Source organism: Megalobrama amblycephala, linkage group LG2, assembly GCF_018812025.1.
Source record: "Megalobrama amblycephala isolate DHTTF-2021 linkage group LG2, ASM1881202v1, whole genome shotgun sequence".
In the NCBI taxonomy this organism is placed as follows: Eukaryota; Metazoa; Chordata; class Actinopteri; order Cypriniformes; family Xenocyprididae; genus Megalobrama; species Megalobrama amblycephala.
Window position 1 is genome coordinate 609,538 of NC_063045.1, and position 25,499 is coordinate 635,036.

The window sequence follows — 25,499 nt, forward strand, 5'->3', positions numbered from 1 at the left end:
GGGGTACACAGAAGGATGGTAATGCCTTCAGGGGGTCCTCCATGCTAAAAAGTTTGGGAACCACTGCAGTAGATCATTAAGTAGAATAATAAAACATGCAACACATACTGCAGAATTACAGCATGTTAGTATACTTTATATACTTTGTATACTACTATACAGCACCAAATTAAATTCCTTGTATGTTTTTACTTTCCTAATAAAGTGTCTAAAGTCTGAATGTTGTCCTTTATTAATCTTGTGAAGCACATTTTGTATCATTAAATTAGAATAAAATGTTGACTAAAAGAAGGAAGAAGCAGCGGTTCTGATAGGGAAATCATTTAATTTCATTTTTAAATAATCTGTAAATAACAAGAACAACATGTACAGTTATCACCGCGAGTACGAGAGAATAGAAAGATCCCAAATGAACAACTCAACTGATGGAGTCTTGTACAGAAACACTTGTTATGTGACTGACTGCTGTAAAAAGTTACTGTCTGGTCCATATAAAGAGGGGAAAAAAGAACATCACGCTCGGTCCAATCACAACTTGAATTATACAGTAACCATGGCAACCTGCTCCATCTCCTAATGAGTCATGCAGCGGGACATCAGTGTGAAGTCGCATGATTCCCCAAGAAACAAAAGAGCGCCTCTGCTACAAACAATTAAAACAATGACATATCAAAACAAACATTATGGCCACATTTAATTAGACATTAAAAAAATAATTAAATCAACACACATACAGACGATCATGAGAGTCCAGATGAACTGATGACAGGAGTAAACATGAGCAGCAGAAAAACAAATGTCGAAACACGCAAGATGACAAAACGGCAATCAGATCGTTATAATCAAACAAAGCGCTCACGACATTATAATCAAAGTCAGCTTGGTTAGATTGTGACTTTTACAAAGTTGGCGTGAGCAAAGTCATTTAAGTCACGTAACAAAGTTGCGAAACCAGTTCACTAATAGATTATGAACATAACTTCATTAGGATGACTTTGTAAATTGTTGTTATAATCAACAAAGTTGACTTCGTTTGTTTTACTTCGTAAGCTACTCTTGCAAAGTGAACTAAGTCGTTTACGAACTTGCTGTTACGTAATTTGTGTGCTTGCAAACCACTTTGCCACTTGATTGTAATAAAGTGAATTATAAATATAACTTTGTTAGGTCGACTTTGCAAATTACTTTGTTATTACCAACAAAGCCTACTCAAAAAAATCTATTATAAACAAAATAAGGTGACTTCGTAAAAAGACTTCGTAAAGTCAAGTTCGTTACAATCGACTTCATTATAATAAAGTTGTCAGTCGCAAGCACACAACTTCGTTGAATAACTAAAATGCATGTTTGTTTGTTTTTAAAAAGTCAACTTCAACAAAGTTATTAAAACAGTCATTACGAACTTCTTCTTGCGTAGCTAAGATGTGTGCTTGCAAACCACTTCGCCACTTAATTCAAATATACTGAATTACGAATGTAACAATCAACAGTTGACTCTCAAAAAATCTATTCGAGACAAAATAAGGTGACTTCGTAAAGTCAACTTCGTTACATCGACTTCGTTATAATAAAATTGTCTATGTCGCAAGTGCACAACTTCGTTAAATAACTGAAATGCATTCTATTTTTTAAAAGTCAACTTCGTCAAAGTCATTACGAATTTACGAACCCAACAAAGTCACGTAGCAAAGTTGTGAAACCAGTTTGCTAATAGATTATGAACATAACTTCATTAGGATGACTTCGTAAATTGTTGTTATAATCAACAAAGTTGATTTCATTAGTTTGACTTCGTAAGCGACTTTTGCAAAGTGAACTAAGTCATTTACGAACTTGGTGTTACGTAACATGTGTGCTTGCAAACCACTTTGCCACTTGATTGTAAGGAAGTGAATTATGAGTTAGTTCGACTCCGCAAATGACTTCGATATTACTAACAAAGTTGACTTTCAAAAAAAATCCATTAATAACAAAAATTGGCTTCATAAATGACTTTGTAAAGTCAACTTCATTACATAGACTTCATTATAATAAAGTTATCGGTCGCAAGCCCAAAACTTTGTTAAATAACTAACATGAGTGGGTTTTTTTTGTTTTTTTTAAAGTCAACTTCGACAAAGTTATTAAAACAGTTATTACGAAGTCAACTTCAACAGTCGTTTACGAACTTCTTGTTGCGTAGCTAAGATGTGTGCTTGCAAACCACTTCGCCACTTGATTAAAACGTACTGAATTATGAACGTAACAAGGACTTCGTAAAGTCTGTCACAGGGCGAATTTCATTAAATAAGTAAAATGCACACTGAAAAAAAGTCAATTTTGAAAAAGTAATTTACAAATTTGTTGCGTAACTATATTGTTTTCTTGCAAACCGCTTCACCACTTGATTAAAACATACTGAATTATGAATGTAACAATCAACAAATTTGACGTAAAAAACATAATTGCAAAAAAAAAAAGGTGACTTCGTAAAGGACTCGGTAAAGTCAAATTCATTATATATTAAGTTGTCTATGTCACAAACGCACAACTTCGTTAAATAACTACAAGTCGTAAAATGACTTTTAATGTTGTTTACGTCACTTTTCAATGACAATGATGCTAATAGCAAGTTAGCAGTTGTATTGTAGTGTAAATAACTTATGTAACTATGGTTACCATCGTAACCAGGGTAATCGTGTGAACTTTGTTGCGTCAAAGTCAACTTCGTAACTAGCTAACTATGCTAGCAGTGTAGCTTTGTTGATTATCACCGTTTTGTCACATTGCGTCGTTTGCTCTTGTGTAGACGAGGTTGAGACGCACACCCTATGAAATCATGACAAATCAAAACATTAGTGGAGATGAATATAAAATGATTTGCAGTTGCGAAAAATCAACCGAATAAACCTGCTGCATTTAGAAAGTAAATATTATTCTAGTCTATATGACGGCATTCGTGCACACAAACACAATCACTCACACATTCACATTCACACACACACACAATCCGTTTGTTCAGATTGCTGTGAATATGAGTGGGGTCTTCTTTATTATTATTATTATTATTATTATCATCATAGGAAGCTAATCACAGGACAAACACCGTAACGCTCAGGAGGGAGATCTCATTTGGTTTAAGTTGCTATTTACATAATCCAGTTGAAAAACACTGTGAAAAAAACATGAGTAAAAACATGCTAAAAACAACCAAAAGAATGATAAAATATGTAAATTTACATATGTATAATCAACCGACACGTTTATAAATCGTTATGATTTAGGCCAAAACATCCACATACGCGACAAAAAAATGAAACAAAATTAAGCGGAAAAAAAACCTTTGTCTCTCCCCGATATGAACAGCGATCAGAACCAACACTGGACGTCAGCAGGAGATCTGCACGTTATTCGTCACATCTCCGCTGTTTTTATTTGCGCAACGATCTGCGGGTCTGATATAGACCAATCAACGTTCGTCATCTGACACTGTATTGCGATCAAATATTCCTCTAAACACTGACAACGTTCGTGGACTAACGTTCCTAAAACTTGACGCAATGGGAATGCAGTTGCCATGACAACCCACCGATGTCGTTGACACAATGCTGTCGTTACGGCGACTAGGAGGAAACATATAAAACCTTCACCTGGACACGTTAAACTCTTTCCGACGGATTTGTGTGCTTTCTGTTAAAACGAGATTTCGTAATGTTACGCGATTAGCGCAAACCTAGATGATGTCACATTCGCCACCAAGCAGGTTATAAACAACTTTGTAAAGGACTTTGTCAAAGTCAACTTTGTTAAATTGACTTAATAATAAAGTCGCAAACTTTGTTAGACAACTAAAAGTTGACTTCGTAAGTGACCGTTAATGTCAACAAAGCCGTTTACGTCACTTTTCTGATGATGTCAAATCCGTAGGAACGACGCCAGCACCAGGTCACGCTAACAGGCTAATGATGCTAAAATAGTTAAAATCGGTGAATTCTCCCAGTGAATGTACGGAGAGCATGTGGAACGTTCTCACAACGTTGGAAAAACGTTAAAACAAGATGGCGGCGTAAAATGGACCGCCGCGAATCACGTGACCACAGAGCGCTGGTTCTGACAAATGCTGTGGGCGTCGGTTGAGGTTTGATCAAGTCTTCGAGCAAAAACACGCAGAACGCGTCATGTGACACGTCCGGACTTCATGATGAACCGTAAAAAAGCACATTCAAGTAAAAACAAAAATAAACAATGTAAATGATGTGAATTAGTTTATAAGAATAGAAGGAGGGGCGGATGCTTGTTTGTTTAGAATGAAATCAAGAGCGCCTAAAATACAGTTGATCACATGATGCGGTTCCTCCAATCAGACGCCAGCTCCGCCTCCTCAGCTCCGCCGGGTCCGTGAGTGCTGGATCAGCCACTGTAGTGTGATGTCTGGAACGCACAACACGCTCATTAACATATGACCCGCCTACGTTTATTCAGTACTCAGCAATTTGACCCGCCCAGATAAACTGTGAGCGGCCAATCACAGAGCTCGCTGACATCTTAAAGGTACAGTAGCACAGACAGCCTGTTAAAAGGGATCTTACAGTTCAATTTCTGTGAGCTTTCAATCAACTTTACAGTCATTTGTGATTAATAGAATTTAAAAAAAAACTTTTATTGGATTAGTTGGATATATAGTACATCCTGCTTTCAATATTTCAATAATTTTTCCATGCCTAGAATTTACAACGTTTTGAAACAGTTTTCACTTTCTCTGACCATCAGCAGGGTCTTACTGTCAAAAAATGCTCGATATCTGGTGTGAAACGGTATTTTAGCGCAGTAATCTTACCGATGTTGTCCTTCTCCTTACAGGAGATAGAGTAACAGCAGATCTCTCTGTCCTGGATGGCCGACAGGTTCCTGTAGATCAGATTTATCAGATTATATCTGACTGCATTCAAATCGCTCGAGATGGATCGTGATCAGAAAACAATGCATCTAAAATGAACTTTCGTATTCATATAGAATATTTTGATGTTACATTAATAATCACAAGATAAAAGCCTCACAGGCACTTTAAAACTTCATCTTCACCTGTTTCTTCACTTTTCATCAATAAATGCTTATTTCTTGTAGTTTTAAACATTAAAAATATAACTATATTTTATAACTGAGGGAAAGACACTGATGTGATTTCGCAATAAATACTGAAAATTAAATACAAGAAATTATCTTTAAAATTTTTATTTTTAAATACATCAAAAATTATCAATACATATATTTTATAACTGAGGGAAATACATTATTCCAGACACTGAATTATTTGTGTGCTTTTAAAAATCAGTAAATATGAATGAAATTTGTAATTTTGCAACCCTGTTAGCAAATTTTATTAAAAATGTTTAAACATTTAAAAAATTAAAACCCAGTGCTTCCCACACATAGACTTTACTTGGGCGGGCCGCCCACGTATAATAACGGCCGCCCAAGTATATTTGGAGACACATTTTTGCTTTTATTATTTTTATCCTCTTATACTTTTATATCCGCGCAAGATAATGAAACCATCCGCGATCGATAAACTAGTCGTTTCATACCTGCTCGTTATGTGTGCGTCAGAACTGTTTACTCCCGCTGACATTCCCACGGGCGCTGCATTTTGCAAAGTCACAAGGGGGCGCTGTTGAGCGTTCCACAAGCTCGCACAACAGCGCTTCAGTCTGCTTCAAAGTGATTCTCAATCAATGAAAAGCGCAGATTTATGCCAAGCGATTGCTAATGAACTCAAGTTGATGAATTATTACAATGTCTACTTTATGGCCTTTATATAAAATGTTTTAGACGATTGTAAGAATCTGAAGGATCAGCCTGCAATAGTACAGACATTTCAAAATAAGAGTTCCTTGTGTATTTCGGGCTTGTTTATAATTAAAAGTCACATGCTAAGTTTTTTCTTTTTCTTTTGGGCATTATTGGTATTTTGGTTACACAATAAATTGTATTTAATTTGATTTCCATTTAATTCATAGTAAATTATTGTAGTCTCCCCCACAGGAAGAAAACACCAAGAACATTTGACACATATATACTACATTTTATAAATTTTACTAGTAAAATCTGTGTCCCATTCACTGAGAGAGACACTATATGACAGCAAGGAGAACATAGGAAAAGGTGAACCATTTAAATGCTGTAATTTTGCATAATTTACAATGCATAATAATGCATAATATTAGTATGTAATTAAATGTAATAGGCTATGTAATTAAAATTAATTTCAGTAAATAAAAATACTGTTAAAAAAAAATAAAAAAATCACACATTATTTGTTTGTCACATGTAGTAGACCATTTTTGTGCCGTGGGTAATAGGAGGATTTTTGCCCGACTACCACCGCAAGTATATTTCAAACCTGTGGGAAGCACTGTAAAACCATTAAAAATTTGACGTGATTTTGCTTAAAATAAATAATTTAAAAAAATATTTTTCAAAGATGATTCAAAGTTATACATATGATTAAAACACTGATGTGATTTCACTATTTCTAGCAATAAACACTAAAAATTAAATACAAATTTTAAAAACATTTTTTAAAAGATGATTTCTTGTATTTTTAAATACATTAAAAATATATAAATATTTATATTTTATAAATGAGGGAAAGAGACATTATTCATACTGTCAGGGCATTTAAAAATCGATAAAATAAATAAATAAATAAATATATATATAAATGAAATTTGTAATTTTGCAACCTTGTTCGCAAATTTTGAAACTTATCTTATTAAAACACTGATGTGATTTTGCATAATTAAATTATGTAATTTTTTAAAAAGTGTGATCGGATCTGATCACATGACGGAGGTGTAAAGAAATCTTCAGATAGGAACTCACATTCTCTCGATGAGCTCCTTCTCGTCCAGAGCTCCAGGAAGATCTCGCTTATTGCCCAAAACCAGAACCTGCGGGCAGACAGACACGTTCACGATCACGTAAAGACCAAAACATCCACAACGCATGATCCGAATCTCTCCGGCGACTCACTGGGATTCCCTGCAGCTGCGGTTTGTCTAACAGGTTGTGCAGCTCGTTCTTCGACGCCTCGATCTTCTCCGGATCCGCCGCGTCCACCATGTACCTGCAGCGACACAGGAGATCGGTAACGGTCGCATGACATCACGAGGGCGTTCGGGGGATATACTCACACTATAGCGCTGACGCCGCGGCAGTATCGCTCCCACATGCTCCGGAAGCGCGGCTGACCGCCGATGTCCCACAACTGCAACACAACAAATAACATTATATAACCTAATTATAACACAATGTATTCATTAAACAAAGCACTCTTTTATTTGAATCCTCTTTTGTAAGTCCACTTTTGAATACAAGCATCTGCTAAAGTGTAAATGTAAAAAGAAATATGCCATTTTTATAATAAAAATCTGTGATGGATGTGATGACGGACTGACCTTGATGGTGACGTTCCCCTTGGTGATCTTGCGCATGTTGAAGCCGACCGTAGGGATCATGTCCTCGCTGAACTGACCCGACTGTGGGACGAGAGAGAGATTCACACAGGATGTGATGTCACTGAAATCTGACTCATCTGTGAGGACTCGCAGTCAAGCAGCAGGTGCTGATGTGATTTACAGCCCTAAACGCCTGGATTTATGCGCCGACGACCTTCCCGAGCGTGTGTGTGTGTCTCAAACACGTGAAAATGCTGATTGGACAGATGCCAGATGCTGATTGGTTGAGAAACTGGGTCAGCTGATCAACACTTTTTTTGATTGACAGCTGTAAAAGTCCATCTGATTGCTGTGAGATCTCATCTGATGAGGTTTAATCAGATACGCTGTTTAAATCAGTTGATAGTGTATCTGATACGAAGCGTCTGATCCGATACATTGTGTCTGATGATGTGTGTCCGATAGTGCCGAATCTGATTTAATGATGCTGAATTAGACACATTGTTTCTGATCTGATGCACAAAATGTACCCGATTATTCAGTATCTAATTAAAACATTTAAGTCTGATGTTGTAACTGATCTATCGTTTCTGATCTGTGCTACACTGTGTCTGATGTCTGACTGATCCGATGATGCTGTATCTTCTACATTATGCCTCATGTCGTTGAATCTGATCTATTGTGTCCGATCTGATGATGCTGTATTGTGTCTGATCTGAAACATTGTATCTAATGAGGATAAATATAATACATTGTGTCTGATTCAATCTGATGATGTATCTGATGTATCTGATCTAATGATGCTGAATCTGATAGTGTCTGATCTGATTATTCTGTATGTGATACATTGTATCTAGTGATATTAAAACACGGTATCTAACAATATGAAATATTGTGTCTGATTTGATCTGATGATGCGCTATGATGCTGAATCTGACACATTGTCCTGATCTATTTTATCTGATCTGACACACTGTATTTAAGAAGGATGAATCTGATACATTATGTCTGATTTGATCTGATAATGCGCTATGTGATACATCAGATCTGATGATGCTGTATCTGAAACATTGTGTCTGATCTGATCATTCTGTATATGATACATTGATTCTAGTGATTTTTATCTGATCTAATATTGCTGAATCAGACAGTTCTATATTATGTCTGATGTTGTGTCTGATCTATTGTTTCTGATCTGATCTGATGACGATGCATGATACATTGTGTCTGATGTTGTTATGTCTTCTGTATTGAGTTGAATGTTAAATCTGATCTATTGTGTCTGATCAGATGATGCACACAATGTACTTGATCTATGTGATGCATCATATCTAATGATGCTGTTATCTTCTATACTATATTACCATTTCTTTAATGTTTTTGATGATGCTGCATCTGCTACATCGTGTCTGATCTGATCATTCTGCATTTGATACATCGATTCTAGTAATTTTATCTGATCTAATGTTGCCGAATCAGACAGTTCTCCTATATTATGTCTGATGTTGTATCTGATCTACCGTTTCTTTTATGTTTTTGATGACACTGTGATTTTTATCTGAACTAATGTTGCTGAATCAGACACTTCTCCTAAATTACATCTGATCTACTGTATCTGATCTGACACATTGTATCTGATGATGATGATGCATCTGCTACATCGTGTCTGATGATGTTGTGTCTTCTGTATTGAGTTGAATGTTAAATCTGATCTATTGTGTCTGATGATGCACACAATGTACTTGATCACACAGTATCTGACACATTATGACGCTTTACCCAGCACATATGAGACATTGTATCTGATCTATTGCACTGCCGTATGTTCTATATTGAGTCTGATGATGCTGCATCTGCTACATTGTGTCCGACACATCATCATATCTGCCCTGACGACGCTGAATCTGACACATTGTGCTGATGTTGTGTCCGATCTCGCTGTAATCGGGAGCGTAGCGTCAGTCACGCGACCCGTTACTCGACCGAGGCCTGTAATGAAACGAGAGGCAGGAAAGGCTTCATTACCGCAATCACGTTGACGAATGTGGTTTTTCCCGAGTACTGCAGGCCGACGAGCGTCAGCTCCATCTCCTCCTTCCAGAACAAGGCCTTGAACCAGTCCAGCAGCTTGTTGAATAACGCGATCATGGTGCGGGTTCGGCTGCGGGGCTCGTGCTGTCGTGGTCCGGATCTGCTGCTCACGGCTCGTCCTTCCTCATTGGGTGGGGTTTCACATCCACGCACAGCTGATCCAAACAATGCGGGACACGGGCATGCGCGCTCTCGCTCCTCGCAGCGCGCGCGCCCCCTGCTGGAGAGACGCCGGTGACGTCATTGTTTGTTTTTAAGTCAGATGTCAAATAACACGGTTAAAATATAGCATTATTATAAACTCAGAGCACAAAATATGATCTATAAATAATTTTAAAATTAGTAACTAAATTAAATAAACATGAACTATATTGAAAAATTAACAATATTTAGATATTTAAATATAAAACACTTACAATTAATGGATGAAAATCTCTCTCTCAAAAATAAATAAATAAATAAATAAATGCTGTATGACAAGTTTAGTGTGTGTATGATGCGTGCTACAAAATATATTCAATATTGTATAGCTGAAATATATGTATATATAAAAATATATGAAAAACAAAATAAATCTGATTTATAAAATGGTATTTGTTGAAATAGCTATAATAAACAGCATAATATAACATATTTTAACATAAAATATAGTAATAATAATAAATACTTTGCGTCTACATAATAAATCATCGCATACATTTTGTGTACATGTACAAATAAAATATGAATTTAAGCCAAAATATTATCTCTGTCTATTAATTCCTGCCGTGCTGTAAGTGCTTTTTAGAGTTTGATAAAATCCGCTGTTTTGAGTTAATATTTAGTCAGGTCAAGGTTTGGTAAGTTTAAAGGAGTTATTTAAACCTCTATTTGAGCATTTACAGCGGCACATTCGCTTGTTTTTATCCCCCAAAATACAATATATATATATATATATATATATATATATATATATATATATATATATATATATATATATATATATATATATATTTGAGAGTGAATAAACTATAAAATATTTTATCGTTAATTTAATCGCTTATTTAATCAAAATGAACGAAAATGTCGCGAAGGAACGCGTTGAATCCGCTGTTGTGAACGCGCAGATGAGTGACGTGCGCGGCTCAGTCAGCGCGAGCAGTGTTAGCGTGAACGTGCGAGTGAAATAACTCGCAAAACTGCTGGAAATCATCGTCAAATCAACAATAAACCGACAGTAAGATGATCATTTGTGTTTATAGAGGAGTGTTTGTGCGGATAGCAGAAGATAAAGACTGTAGTTGAGGGAGTTAGCGCGCTCGCTGCTAATAAATATGAGGAAGATTGTCATATGTTTGTCTGATTATGTGTTTTTGACTTTATTTTTCACAGGGTTCGTCAGTCATGAAGGCAAACGCTTTCTCCCGTGATTTAGGATAAAAAGAACATCTGTCAAACAACACACACACACTTAAATACACATTACACACACACACACACACACACATCTCACCTGTCGATCAAACACCTGGTTGATGAAGATGATGATGATGATGAAGACGCGGCTCTGACTGAATCATGGGCTCGTCTCTCAGTGAACCCTGCATCTACGATAAGCTGTCGGAGAGCATCGAGATCCTGCGGCAGTCCGGATATCGCTACGGGATGTCCGAGAGAGAGATCGAGAAGTTCATCAAACAGGTTCTGGAGACGAACGAGCCCCGCCGCGAGCCGCCGCAGTTCCCCGTGCTGAGGGCCGCCGTCAAGGTATAGAAAATCATCTTTATTATGGGCCGTGATAATACAGAATTGGTGCAAACTGCTGTCCCACAACCAAAAAACACATTTAAGTATTCAAATTTTAGATATTTACTAAGATCCTTATATTATATATTGAATCCCACAATAATATTTAAAATATCAGTAAGATTAATATATATAAAATCATCATTTAGTGGGTACTTTCAATTGGGAGGAGTCTGTCCTGAACCCTGACCCCTAAATTTCAACTTTGTGAAATTGATGTTGAAATAATTTTTAATTTACTTTGTTTAAATCATGAAACTTTATGTAAAAAAGTGTCCCTCATGTTCATGTCACTACCGGAACAGTGTGTGTCTGAGACTGATTTTAACACACTTCTACATTTCTGATCAGGCAATATTCCTGTGTTCCTCCTCTCACAGCCTCTCTTTCACAGCAGATAGATCATCATTCTGAGTTAAATGAGTTCAGAAGTCTGAGAATCTGTGAGGAACTTTAAGGAGCGTCACTAACAAACACCTTTTTCTGCAATTAAGCAAACTTTTCTGGCTGTTATTCCATGAAATGTAGTTTTTATGTGTTCAACTGTTCAGAACTGTGTTAGATAACCATGTGCTGATCATCATCTTTGAGCGGCTCAAAAGTGTCTAAAATTGTCACTACCGAAATTTCACCACATGTTTCGGTCACGACTGTTTCGGTAGTGACATCACTGTTTCGGTAGTGACAACTGTTTCGGTAGGAACACATAATCGTTTTTTTTGGGGAAACAAACTCAATTTTAGTACAGTTATGCAACTCATTAATATTTTAATTTAGTGTTTTAGTATGTGAGTTAAAATTTTGGTCACTACCGACACATTACTGTCACTACCAAAAAGTGGTGAAGTTTCGGTAGTGACGTCATTGTTTTCATAGTGACAAAAGTACACACAATCGTTTTTTTTTGGGGAAATAAAGAACATTTTAGTAAGGAACGTCACTACCGAACACCTTTTTCTGCAATTAACCACATTTTTTTGGGTGTTATTCCATAAAATTTAGTTTTTATGTGTTCAACTGTGTGCTGATCATCATCTTTGAGCGGCTCAAAAGTGTCAAATTGTCACTACCGAAATTTCACCACATGTTTCGGTCCTGACTGTTTCGGTAGTGACAAAAGTACACATAATTATTTATTTGGGGGAAATAAGCGCAATTTTAGTACAGTTATGCAAATCATTAGTATTTTAATGTTTTTGTACGTGAGATAAATTGTGTCATGTGATGTGGTCACTACCAACACATTACTGTCACGACCGAAACATGGGATGATTTGTCAGAAATAAAGTATATTTAATGATCAACTCAGATGTTATTATAGTGTTTGATTCAATGTTTATTCAAACTAATGAATCCTTCACTTTGAAATCAGTTTGATAAACTTTATGACTTTTACAAAGAAAGATTGGATTCAAAATACAACAAATCTCATAAATTACACTTGAAATATTGTTAAAATTGTAATTGTTATTGATTTAACTTTCTTTAAAAAATATATTAACAAGGTAGATGTAAACAAAATCTCAATAGGTCAATGTGACCCTTCTTATTAAATTATTTATTATTGTGTTTCGGTAGTGACATATTTGGGGAGAGGAAAAATATTCCAGAACTTTCTGAAAATACAATATGAGAATTAACTGCACAATTACTAGAAATGTGAATCTTGGATATTATACAATTTGCATGCATACAAAATGTGGCCCATATATAGATCAGTTTTTATACTAATGTTGTGATGTGTGTGTGTTCAGTGTGTGGTGGCGGTGGGTGTCCTGCTGGTGGCAGTGCTGGTGTTCTCGTCTTCTCTGGGCTCTCTGAGCGCCGCGGGACACAACAGCTCGTCTCCTCTCAGTCACGTGCGTCTGCTGTCGCTGCCCATCGCCAAGAAATACAACCTACAAGGTGAGACGCGTTCAGACACACCTGCAGCGCACTCGTGCCTACATGTGCATCTGAACACGCGTGTGTGCTTTTGGCAGGTTTTCACCAGCGGTGGGCGTCCGGCTCCCTGCAGACGGCTCCGGTGAACTGCTCCGCCTGCGCAGACGTGACGGAGGTGCTGAAACTCACGGATGGACTGAGAGCGTCTGCAGGGAAACTCAGACAGACGCAGCCGCTGCTACTCAAGGTACACACACACTTTCTCACTCACACACATTTTGCATGGCTATATAATACAATACACATGAAAATATATAAAGTAAAATTTTCAAACAGATTAAAGTGCAAAAGAATATAAAAAACAACAGGAAACACTTTACAGTAAGGTCTCATTATTTAATGCATTAACTAAGATTGAGCAATAGCTACATTTGTTACAGAAAGTATTATTTTTTTGTAAATGTTAGTTAAGAAACACAACTGATCATTGTTCGTTTTATCTCAGGTCCATTAAATAAGTTCTTTTGATTTTAGTAATGTTATTAAACAGTAACTAAGAATAATTAATGCTTTATAAGTATTTTTCATTGCCAGTTTGGTAATAATGAATTAACATGTTAACTAATGAAGCCGTACGTCTCAAAGTTTTACTGAACAATAACAAATAATCAGAACATTTCTAATCATTAGGGCATGTTGTAGTCCAGATTAAAATATAAAAATGTTTAAGTCTGAAAATAAATAGCCTATTAAGTATGAAGTATTTGGTGCTGTGATCAACAACATTGAGATTACAAAAAAGTGAATGTCTGTTTGAAGCATTTTAAAAACTTCACTAGCGCAGCTGCTTTGTTTGTGGGGTTTCCGGGGTAACCGCTGCATTTCTGCTGTTCCATCAGCTTGTTTACATCTGAGCGCGTGTCCCTTTGACGCAGAATACAGCGACGTTGTTGGGGAAAGTATTCTTAAATGCATTATAAAAATTTGAATAATTAGTAATAAATTATTTATGGTATTTTGAAGTGCCCACAATAACAATATTGTGCATATTCATTATCGTGATATATCGCATTACCGAAAGTCTAAGCCCTGCTCAATTCCAAGAATGCCAACATTGTAATATAAAATTATTTATTGAACAATAATAGCCATTATAAACTTTGTATTTAATATGTATTATTAAATAAATGGCAAGTTGAATTTTGGATACTTTATATCTGTAATTTGAGTAAATAAAAAAAAAAAGCAGACAATATAATTAAAATGCTTTACGTTTAACTTCTCTGCTCTAAAGTCTTTAATGTTCCTCACAGTCACTGCATGTGCTGCTCTTTATTTGTACCATTTTGTTTTATTAGTATATTCTTATTGATATGTTTATGTTTTTAGAAATTAAAAGATAATAAGGATATTGTTTGACAATTTAGCTCTCTTATTAAAAAAACAAAAAATTAGTGCTTGAGAAGTCCTGGTAATGTTCCAGAATGTGTTTCAGGGTGGAGCGTCTCTGTCTCGCCGTGTGTCTCAGCTGGAGCAGTTCTCCTCGTCCGACTCGCTCTCACCGACTCCCGCCAACTTCACTCTGCTCTGGTAATGACATCACATCCTTCACACACCGAATGCTCACGTTCCTGTCGGCGCGTCCGTGTGTGTGCCGTCCTCACCCTGTGTGTCTCTCCGTCAGGAGTTTTTCATCCAGTCCCAGAGAGACGGTTCTCCGGTGGTTGTTTCCTGATGCTGAGCTCTGCCCCCTGCTGGACAACACGGGCACCACACTGCAGCGCTGCCAGCTGGGCACCGGCACCGACCCGCAGCACACGGTCAGTACGCAGCGCCCGCTCCGTCAGCAGTGCTAGTGCGCGTTACGCTGCGTTACATTGTGTTGTGTTGTTGCAGAGAGTGCAGGTGTTGGGTTGGCTGGTGGTCGCTGATGGTTCTCCAGCCGTTCGTGTTCTTCCCGTCCAGCGATGCCAAAACCACTGCCGCTCCTTCAGCCTGTGGCTGGAGCCGGGAGATATGGGTAAGACGATCACATGACCTGACAGGCCCCAGGCCAGGGAGCAGCGTCTCCATGACGTGTGTTTGTTGGTGTCCGCAGTGTTCGCCGATCCGCGCTACTGGCTGATGGAGCTGCTTCCGTCCGGAGCGCAGAGCGTGCGGTGTGACGGTCCGGTGCTCTGAGACCATGTGACTGTGTCGGGCACGCTCCTGAGAGGCTCCAGAGCTTCCCTTCGCCCTGAGGCCATCAGCGCTGAGGAGAACGCCGGTTTCAGACCGCTCAGAGTTCAGACGCTGACGTCGGATATCAGGACGCCACCTGACCCTCGGGTTGTGTTGAGGAAATGACATCAGTTTAGGTCTTTCCTTCTCTTCGTTTAGTGGTATTTCAGTTCCAGTGATGTTTTCTGACGCCGTCCGTCTGGATGAACCTTGCGGCGGTCAGGAACATGTTCGCTCATATTTCATTTTGTTTTGTTTAAAGAAAATCAAGCCAATTTTAGGACTTTTTGACATCATTTTCATGACGATTAGGCACTTTTTATCCTCAAATTACTGAGATGCAAAAAATATTCTCATTACCGTAATGCAAAAATAATATATTAAGTATTTTTACATCATGGTAATATTTGTTGAAATTAATTGATTTTGATAAATCACAATATTTTTTTCATGTTAGGGTAATGAGAATATTTTTCATAATATCATAAATACATTTTTTATGATGGTAATGAGAATGAGATTTTTTTTTGTTGAGAATATTGTTCCGTATGACAATTTTTGTTTTGTTTTTTGTATGATGGTAATGAGAACGAGTATATTTTTCATTATGGTAATGAAAACAAGATTTTTTTTTTCTGTATTTTGATCCAAACAATCTTTTTTGTGCATTACGGTGATGAGAATGAGAATATTTGTGTATTGTTGTGGTAATAAAATTGAGAATATTTTTCAGTATTGAAGTGTAAGTGATGAGAAGGAGAATATATTTTTTTGTTACGGTAATGAAAACAAATATTTTTGCATTACAGTAATGTGAATTTGCGGAAACAGTGTTTTATTGTCATGAAAATAACGTCACGATGCATTTTCTGAACTCTCTGAAGCCTCTGCAGATCAGCCAATCAAAGCACTTTAAATGTTTGTCATCAGCCGATGATGTCACATCCTGATGGCGCACTCGTAGAGTGTTGCGTCTGACGCCGCTTTTGTTGGGCGGAGTCGTTGCCGCTCCACCAATCAGAGATGACTGAATGTGATGACATCATCATCACGGCGCGTGTCGATGTTCATCGTAGCTGATGTTTTTTGTCCTCCAGAGTCTAATCATTGTAAATAATGAGAATATGATGAAGAGTATGTGATTTACTAATATGATTCAGAGATTTATGTTGATTGTGATTTTAATGCAGGATTTACACAGTAAACAAAAGCTGCTGTTCGTAACCTGCTGCGTGTGCCTTCAGTGTTTGTTGTGTGACAGTTGAATTATGGGATTATTTTTTTCAGAATGATACTAACTTTATAATGTCTAAGGCCAGAATGGAATATAAAGAAAGTGTGTGTGTGTGTGTATATATATATATATATATATATATATATATATATATATATATAATTTTTTTTTTATATATAATATGCATAATATTTAAAAAAAAAAATGCACATAAAAAGAAGGTATAATAATAAAAAAAAAACATTTGTCAGAAATTACTTAATTAGAATAATTCTTGATATTATTATTAACTATTTAGTTTATTTGTTTATTGTTATTAGCGCACATAAAAAGGTATAATAATAAAAAAAAAAAACATTCGTCAGAAATTACATTGAAGCAATAGTATTAACTTTAGAAATTATTTTTGGACATTGATGGATTATTATTTGGATAGACAGCCTGATTTTAATCTCCAAAACTTTTTTTTTTTTTTTTTTTGCTGTTACTTGCTCAGTGAAAGTTGAGCAAATTTAAACAACAACAACAAAAAATTCCCCCCCCCCCCCCCCCACCATGTGATATTACAGTATTATTACATTCTTCCGGTTCCGGTGTATGGAGAGCAGAAACGCAAAGAAGCCGGAAGTCAGGCACGAGGATCCGATGTGATTCTCTCTGAGGACAGCAGGGGGCGCGCTGTGGCTCAAACAGACTCCAACTTTCTCATTTCATCTGTTTTTTATACCATTTCAAATGATTATGTGCTAAATACTTCGCACTGAACACTTACCTTTTGTAGTATAATATATTCATGTATAACACAGCGCGTCTTTTTAAATTAAGCATTTAAAAACTGAGTGTGCTGTACGCGCAGCGCCGCCTGTTGGAGGACTAACGCACTGCTGCTGCTGGTGATCGCGCGGGCAGCGTTGCCGTGTGTCGCGGTGCATGTCGGGCCGCTGGCGGTGGTGAGTATCCCAGCCTGCGCTGCTGCTGCTCCAGAGAGAATGATGGGATAGTGGAGGACACAGCAGCGCTGCAGACACACACACATACATTATTCACGTTATTCTGGCGCTCTAACCGTCTATATGTGTGTTTACGCGCGCGTGTGAGTAAATGTAAATGTGTGTAACACGAGGCCTGCGGCGTGCGCGTGTCCGTGTTCAACTGGACTGTAAAGACACTTACAAAAGTACTGTGGTAACACCATACGATACAGTGATGGACAGTACTGAATTATCACCATATTCAAGGTTATTTACATGGTGCTCCAGGGTTCCTCGAACATATTATGGTATTACCATGGTACAAGACAGTTCTTTTTAGTGTTTTGTGCTGCAGAACAAATATGGTTCTTTCAGCATATTTTGGCACTCAACTTGACGGTATGTTGCTTAGCAACAACAACAATGTATGCTTGAGTTATTGCAATCGACTTCGGTTGCTAAGCAACAGCAAAAATGTGCGGTAAACGCGGCGAATTCACGTGAGGCTAACGAAATCTGCGCGAGGAACTTCCGAATCGCGTGGATTTGGCTTAAAGGGTTAGTTCACCCAAAAAAGAAATTTCTGTCATTAATTACTCACCCTCATGTCGTTCCACACCCGTAAGACCTTCGTTCATCTTCAGAACACAAATTAAGATATTTTTGATGAAATCCGATGGCTCAGTGAGGCCTGCATAGCCAGCAATGACATTTCCCCTCTCAAGATCCATTAATGTACTAAAAACATATAGTGATGGCCGATTTCAAAACACTGCTTCAGGAAGATTCGGAGTGTTATGAATCTTTTGTGTCGAATCATGATTCGAATCGTGTGTCAAACCGCCAAACTGCTGAAATCATGTGACTTTGGCGCTCCGAACCGCTGATTCATAACGCTCCGAAGCTTCCTGAAGCAGTGTTTTGAAATCGGCCATCACTAAATAAGTCGTTATTTTGTTTTTTGGCGCACCAAAAATATTCTCGTTTCTTTATAATATTAATATTGAACCACTGTACTCACATGAACTGATTTAAATATGTTTTTAGTACATTAATGGATCTTGAGAGAGGAAATGTCATTGCTCAGGCCTCACTGAGCCATCGGATTTCATCAAAAATATCTTAATTTGTGTTCTGAAGATGAACGAAGGTCTTACGGGTGTGGAACGACATGAGGGTGAGTAATAAATGACAACATTTTCATTTTTGGGTGAACTAACCCTTTAAATATCGGATAAGATCAAAACTAACTGAATTTGAGTGAATAATGACACTATTGATGCATTACGGCTGGCTTTTTTAGACTAATTTTGCAACATCGACACTGTTATCGAACTGAACTGAATCAACACAAGCTGAATAATGATGCTATTGTTGTTTCCGCCACAGAACAAAAAGTTAATTGCGACGTTTTATCTCACGATTCTGACTTTTTTCCTCCAGAATTGTGATATAAACTTGCATTCGCAAGATAAAAAGTCACAATTACCATTTTTATTATTCCGTGGCGGAAACAAGTTGCTTGTAGCTGAAATTCAGCTGCTGAATTGAACAGTTCTGTCCACACCACTTCATGATGTACAAATGTAAAACTGTCAATCAACTATCCCTTTAAACATACGAGTTCCATATAACATGAATTTCACTTTTCCTAAGCCTATTCTTTGCATTCATTCGTTGTATTTTTCACTTGACTGTTCACTTTCTTTAAAACAGATGGCATGTGAAGTGTTTGAAATAAACCCCTGATTAAAACTTACAGTTTTAATGTCTTAATCTATCTGTGTTCTAAAGAGCGTGTGAAAGGGTTGTGTTCTTTGACTGCTGCAGGATCATGGAGGGTTTGGGGCTTCAGGCCGTGGCTCTGAGCGATGGATCCACTGCTTACATACAGCAGGCCATCAGCGGTGAGACTTACACTGAAAATGCCCACAAAATCAAACGAAAAAACATACGAGTTGCTAAAAGAAAACAAGGCACATATGACCATTAGATTTTACTGATTTGTGTCATTTTCATTCATTTCTCATAACACTTTACAATAGGCTCTCATTAGTTAATGCATTAGCTAACATGAACTATGAGCAATATATTTTTTACAGAATTTATTCAGTTGTTAATGTTAGTTATACAATTATTTAGGAAACATAAATTATAACTCGAATCGGTTGAAATATAATAAAAAATAAATAATACAATTAATTATTGTTTGTTCATGTTAGTTCACAGTGCATTAATCTATTTTAACAGATAGAAGATTTGATTTTAAAATTGTTTTAGTAAACAATGTTAACAAATGATATTTTAATGTCAAGTGTTACTGGGTGTTTTGTAATTCTCAATATTGTCCATACCATCAAATGTTATTACTAAACTAAAATTATTTGTATACTTTAATTTTAGTATTTATTAATATTTCATATTAGTGTTTATTTTTTATATTTGACCGTTTTGATAATTGTGTGCTCTTGTCATTTTTATATTATATATTTCTATTTAGCTTTACTTTATGTTTATTTCAGTTATAGTTTTAGCTAATCTAATACTTCAACTAAAATTACTGGATGTTTTATAATTTTTGTATTTCTATTCCATCTAATTTTATTATAGCAATAAAATTATGTTTTATTTAAAATAATCATAAATTAAAACCAGTACAACAAATGATCATAAAATACTTTTAAAATACAATTTAAATAATTAAATAAATTTCACATTGCTTGAAAATCTGCTAAATTGTCATTAAAACAATGTCAAAAATTTGATGAACCTAAAAAAAAAAAAATGAATTAATGCTAAAATTGTTTTTTGTTTTTCTTTTGATTCTGGGATCAAGATTACAAAAACATCAGCTAGAAATATCTTAAAATTGTGGACATTTGTACAATGTAAAATCTGTAAAATAGCTGGAAATATCTTAAAAATGTTAATTTTTTTCAAAAGCTCTAGGAAAATGTAATTTCTCATGCCAAGAACCCTTTAAATAAATTAAATTATCTAACTAAAACAAATCAGTGCTATTGTTAGAAAGTGTTAGTAAGTGTTAGAAAAGTTAGAAAATTGCTAAAATTAAAATAAATATAAATGGAAGCTAAATAGAAATAAGTAACTAAAATACAAAAATTACCTAAATGTAATAACTAAAATGTAAATTTATAAGTAATATTTAAAAAGTGAAATATAAAAATAAAAGCTAATTCAAAATATTAATAAATACTATAATTAAATACAAATAATAATAAAATGTAACTAAAATTTTTCCAGGAAAAACCTGGAAATTTCTATTGTGAACATAATTTTTGATGTTTTTCACTAAAATCATTAATTGCTTTTTCTCAGTGCAATATCTACTCAATGATTTTTAGAAATCTTATCCAGTAATCACAAACACCTGGGGAAAAAAAACATGTCAGAAAGTGTGTGAATGTGTAAATCTGAGAAATGAAGGTGTTTTTATCTGTCAGATGGGAGTCTGGTGGAGGGAAACACCATTCAGCTGGAGGACGGGACCACCGCGTTCATTCAACACGTCACCGTTCAACAGAAAGGTGTGTGTGACGCCACTGAGCGCCGCCGATCAGAGCGCGTTTGATACTGACGAACCCGTGTGTGTGTTTAGAGTCGCTGGCGTTCGAGGACGGTCAGGCCGTACAGCTGGAGGATGGGAGCACAGCGTTCATTCACCACACGCCTAAAGGTGCTGCACCAAACCTCTCGAGTACACAGAGTCTCTCGAACGCATTTGACCTCTGACCTCTGTGTTGACAGAAGGGTTCGACCCCGGCGCGGTGGAGGCCGTTCAGCTGGAGGACGGCAGTACGGCGTACATCCACCATCAGATGAACTCGGACGCCGACCCCATGGGCACGCTGGAGAACTACACCACCAAGGTCTGATGACACGATATCGTACAACTCTGAGCGTGATTATAGACGTTCATAACTGATGTTTGATTTGATGTGGCATAGCTGACGGGGTCAGAGGTGGAGGTCGATGAAAATATCGAGAGCACAAATGGAGCGGAGCAGACCAGCATACAGGTATGATAGATAGATGGATAGAGAGATAGATACATATTGAGATAGATAGATAGATTGTGAATGTCAGTTATATAATTGTCTGTTTCTCAGCTGATGTTTGAGGGGAAGGTCTGGAGCTCCAGTAAAGTTCAGCAGGTCGGAGAGAAGAGTTTCCGCTGTGGACACACGGGCTGCGGCCGCTTCTACACCACAGCACACCATCTGAAGGTACAGAGCCGTCCCACAATGCACTGGGGTAGATCAGGCCTCAAACAGTGTTTTAGAGCACAGATGTGTGTGTGTGTGTGTGTGTCACTCAGGTTCATGAGCGCTCTCACACGGGCGACCGTCCGTACAGGTGCGAGGTGCCGTCCTGCGGTAAAGCGTTCGCCACAGGATACGGCCTCAAGAGCCATCTGCGCACGCACACGGGAGAGAAACCCTACAAATGCCCCGAGGACATGTGCTACAAAGCCTTCAAAACCTCCGGAGACCTGCAGAAACACGTGCGCACACACACCGGTACGACCGCACAACCGTTCAGTCGCGCAATATTGAGTGTACATGCAGAAATCAGCAGGCTTTTGGCTCTTTCTCTCAGGCGAGAAGCCGTTTAAATGTCCGTTCGAGGGCTGCGGGCGTTCCTTCACCACGTCCAACATCCGCAAGGTTCACACGCGCACGCACACGGGCGAGAGGCCGTACCTGTGTCCGGAGCCGTCCTGCGGGAGAGCGTTCGCCAGCGCTACCAACTACAAGAACCACATGAGGATACACACAGGTAACGCACACTTACCGTCGCTCGGCAAAATCCAATCATTTCGATAGGAAACCGTGTGAATTTGTGCAAGTTCCCCACGCAGATTTGTTTGTGTTTAAATTCGCTGTTTGGTTTAAAAGTGCTTCATCCATTGCTACACTACTGACAAAAGCTAAACAGTATTGTTATTGTTAATTAAAACATGATTAATCGTTAAAAGATCGCAGTGTCATTATTTCTGTCTTACAATGACTGATAATCACAGAAGAAATGGGATAAAAGTTTATAGCTTGGATATAAACACTGAGTAGTGATGGAGTAAATCGCCTTTTGAAAGTAACTTGGCACTTCAAATAATTATTACATTAATTACATCATTACGCACTGGTATGGAAGCCACTGAAGTTTCCGCCACTGAATAAAAAGTAAAAAAGTTATAATTGCGACTTTTTATAGCGTAATAACAATTGCGAGAAAAAAGTCTGAATTTCAAGACTATATATCACAATTTCGCACAATTGTTAGTTTATAACTTGCAATTCTGACTTTATTTCTTGCAATTGTGTTTATATCTCGCAAATCTGACTTTAAAACTCACAATTCTTACTTTATTTTTCGTAATTATTTATATCTCGCAAATCTGACTTTATAACTCGCAATTGTGAGAGAAAAAGTTGCAAAAAAGGTATAATTGCAACTTTTTATCACGCAATAACAATTGCGAGTTATAAACTCAGAATTGCAAATTTATATCACAATTGTTTATATCTCGCAATTGAGTTAATAATGTGCAATTCTGACTTTATTTCTCACAATTGCGAGTTTATAACTCACAATTCTAAATGTATAACTTGCAATTGTTATTGCACTATAAAAAAGTTGCAATTATACCTTTTTCTTCAATTCTGACTTTATTTCTCACAATTGCAAGTTTATATCTCACAGTTTATATTCTGACTTCTTCTCTCTTGTGAGAAAAGAAGTCAGAATTGTGAGATAAAAAGTCGCAACTACCTTTTTTATTTTTTATTTAGTGGCGGAAACAAGCTTCCATACACTAGATGGCGACAAGCGTCTTAGAATTGTATGTCATTAGAGCATTCATTCAAGAGATTCGTTCAAAAACACTGATTCACACAGTAATGGAACTAGTTAAGTATTTATGAGTGAGTCATTGAATCATTCATCCAACCCAATTTTTTTTTAAATAATTCTTTCAAATTTTGCAGCAATTAACATTTTGTCAGAACCTGTTATTTTTTTTAGCTGTCTCTTGTCTATCCAGAATCATCCAGCTCAAACTAAATGTGTTTATTAAATCTGTAGATCTTTTGGTTTACAACGAATCGATACAGTTTATAGATTTCTGATTTGATTCAATTTTGCAAATTCAGAACGATTTGATTCACAATCAGATTTGATTCGATTAAGATTAATGATTCGATTCATTCATAGGATTTTTCCCAACTATTTCTAAATTGACTCTTTTTTTATTTACTGATGTTGTGTTTGGTCTCTCAGGTGAGAAGCCATATCTGTGTACAGGTTCCCGGCTGCGGGAAGAGTTTCACGGAATATTCCAGTCTTTATAAGCATCATGTGGTTCACACACACTGTAAGCCGTACACCTGCAGCCACTGCGGGAAGACCTACAGACAGACGTCCACGCTGGCCATGCACAAGCGCACCGCGCACGGAGACTTCGACACCGCCGAGGACGGTGAGAACGACTTTCTGTCTACCGTACGCATTGTTTCACTTCAGATTTTTGCCGCACTTTTTGGCAAAGTTTGCAAAGAATGGTTTCGTGTGTAGACGCAGAGGTTTTTCAGGCGTCGCCGCAGGGCACCGAGCAGAATGAACGTGATGCCGAAGTTACCATGGAAACGGACGACATCATCAGCTCACACCTGCAGGTCCTCGGCACGGCCGTTACCATGGTAACCCAGGACGGAACCACCATCGCCGTCCCTGCCCACCAGGGCTGCACTGGGCAGCAGGTCACCATGGTTACAGATGGCAAAGAGCTGCAGCCGGTGGGTATTATGGGATGGATGCTATTGCATGGTTATCAGAGCTCAAGTCATTCACCCATATCTGTATTTGTCCTGCAGGTTGCCATAGTAACGTCAGACGACATCATGACCGAAGGGAGCTCATCGCCATACCAGCAGGTGGCGCTGCTAGCCACGGAGAACGGCACACAGATCGCAGTACAGGTCAGTACGAAACATCTATTATTACAATTTGCCTTTTTATACCTCACACTAAATGTACGGTAATGGGATAGATGTTTAACTACCGTAAAATTATTGTTATTACTTCACATGGCAGTTTTGGCTTCATATCGCAAAGTCACAGATGCATACTTGAAAATCCATAAGAAACAGCACACATAAAGGACTTGTGGCATAGTGTTTTTAACATACAATGATTCGATGACACCAATTTATGGGTGTAACCTTTTTACTTGTTGCCTTTTATTGAAAAATAATATTTTAAAAGTTTGTTTAAAGTGAGATTGTCTGACTGTGTGCATTGGTTGTGCCATATGCAGTTAGAAGATCAGCAGACATTAGAGGAGGCGATCACCATGGCAACAGCAGCGATTCAGCACAGCGGGCTGACCTCAGATCAGTGACAGCTGAAAATCACAGACGCCTTTTTAATGTTTAGTGTGTATGAGGGAGAATTTGGTATTTTTACCTGCTTTGAAGGCAGTAGAAGTAAAACATGATGAAAATAAAGATGTATATTTGTTAATAAACAAGCTTTATGCAGTACGTCTTTGTGGAATGTGTTTTTTGAGCGGTTAAACCTTCAAACGAGAGACGCGACGAAAACTGGTCATTAAACCATATGATTTTTATTAAAAATATATATATTATGTCCTTATGATAATGTAATTAGTTTTTCTCGTGTATATTCGTGAAAAATAGCGCGGGATTGTGTCACATGCAGCTGTCACAAAAATAAGGGCATCAAAATCGATTTTTTTAACATATTTTCATTTTTGGTGATTTAATGTGAGGACTATCCTACATATGTGTAGCTACATTGAGTTCTAGAGAAAATACAAACTTTAATAATCCTAGAAAC

At 37.3% G+C, this 25,499-nt stretch overlaps 3 protein-coding genes across 3 annotated transcripts; 2 read left to right on the top strand and 1 right to left on the bottom strand.

Moving 5' to 3' along the window:
* Nucleotides 1–305: 305 nt before the first annotated feature.
* Nucleotides 306–9,743, bottom strand: arl8a (ADP-ribosylation factor-like 8A). Its single transcript, XM_048181916.1, has 7 exons — nucleotides 9,462–9,743; nucleotides 7,437–7,517; nucleotides 7,173–7,246; nucleotides 7,012–7,105; nucleotides 6,862–6,929; nucleotides 4,817–4,887; nucleotides 306–4,410 (listed from the first exon to the last, which is right to left on the bottom strand). The coding sequence occupies exons 1-7, from the start codon at nucleotides 9,582–9,584 to the stop codon at nucleotides 4,361–4,363; spliced, it is 561 nt and encodes a 186-aa protein (XP_048037873.1). The 5' UTR covers nucleotides 9,585–9,743; the 3' UTR covers nucleotides 306–4,360.
* Nucleotides 9,744–10,601: 858 nt separating this feature from the next.
* lg2h6orf89 (linkage group 2 C6orf89 homolog) lies at nucleotides 10,602–16,640 on the top strand. Its single transcript, XM_048181919.1, has 8 exons — nucleotides 10,602–10,743; nucleotides 10,899–11,273; nucleotides 13,067–13,217; nucleotides 13,295–13,443; nucleotides 14,692–14,786; nucleotides 14,881–15,016; nucleotides 15,093–15,216; nucleotides 15,295–16,640. Exons 2-8 carry the CDS (start codon nucleotides 11,085–11,087, stop codon nucleotides 15,375–15,377), a joined length of 927 nt encoding a protein of 308 aa, XP_048037876.1. The 5' UTR covers nucleotides 10,602–10,743; nucleotides 10,899–11,084; the 3' UTR covers nucleotides 15,378–16,640.
* A 680-nt stretch (nucleotides 16,641–17,320) lies between these two features.
* Nucleotides 17,321–25,183, top strand: znf76 (zinc finger protein 76). Its single transcript, XM_048181918.1, is given in 14 exon segments — nucleotides 17,321–17,600; nucleotides 19,452–19,528; nucleotides 21,086–21,169; nucleotides 21,241–21,318; nucleotides 21,390–21,511; nucleotides 21,590–21,661; nucleotides 21,752–21,868; nucleotides 21,961–22,162; nucleotides 22,242–22,421; nucleotides 23,922–23,944; nucleotides 23,946–24,120; nucleotides 24,216–24,436; nucleotides 24,515–24,619; nucleotides 24,958–25,183. Coding segments are annotated over 14 exon segments (1,560 nt in total). The 5' UTR covers nucleotides 17,321–17,580; the 3' UTR covers nucleotides 25,042–25,183.
* Nucleotides 25,184–25,499: the final 316 nt, after the last annotated feature.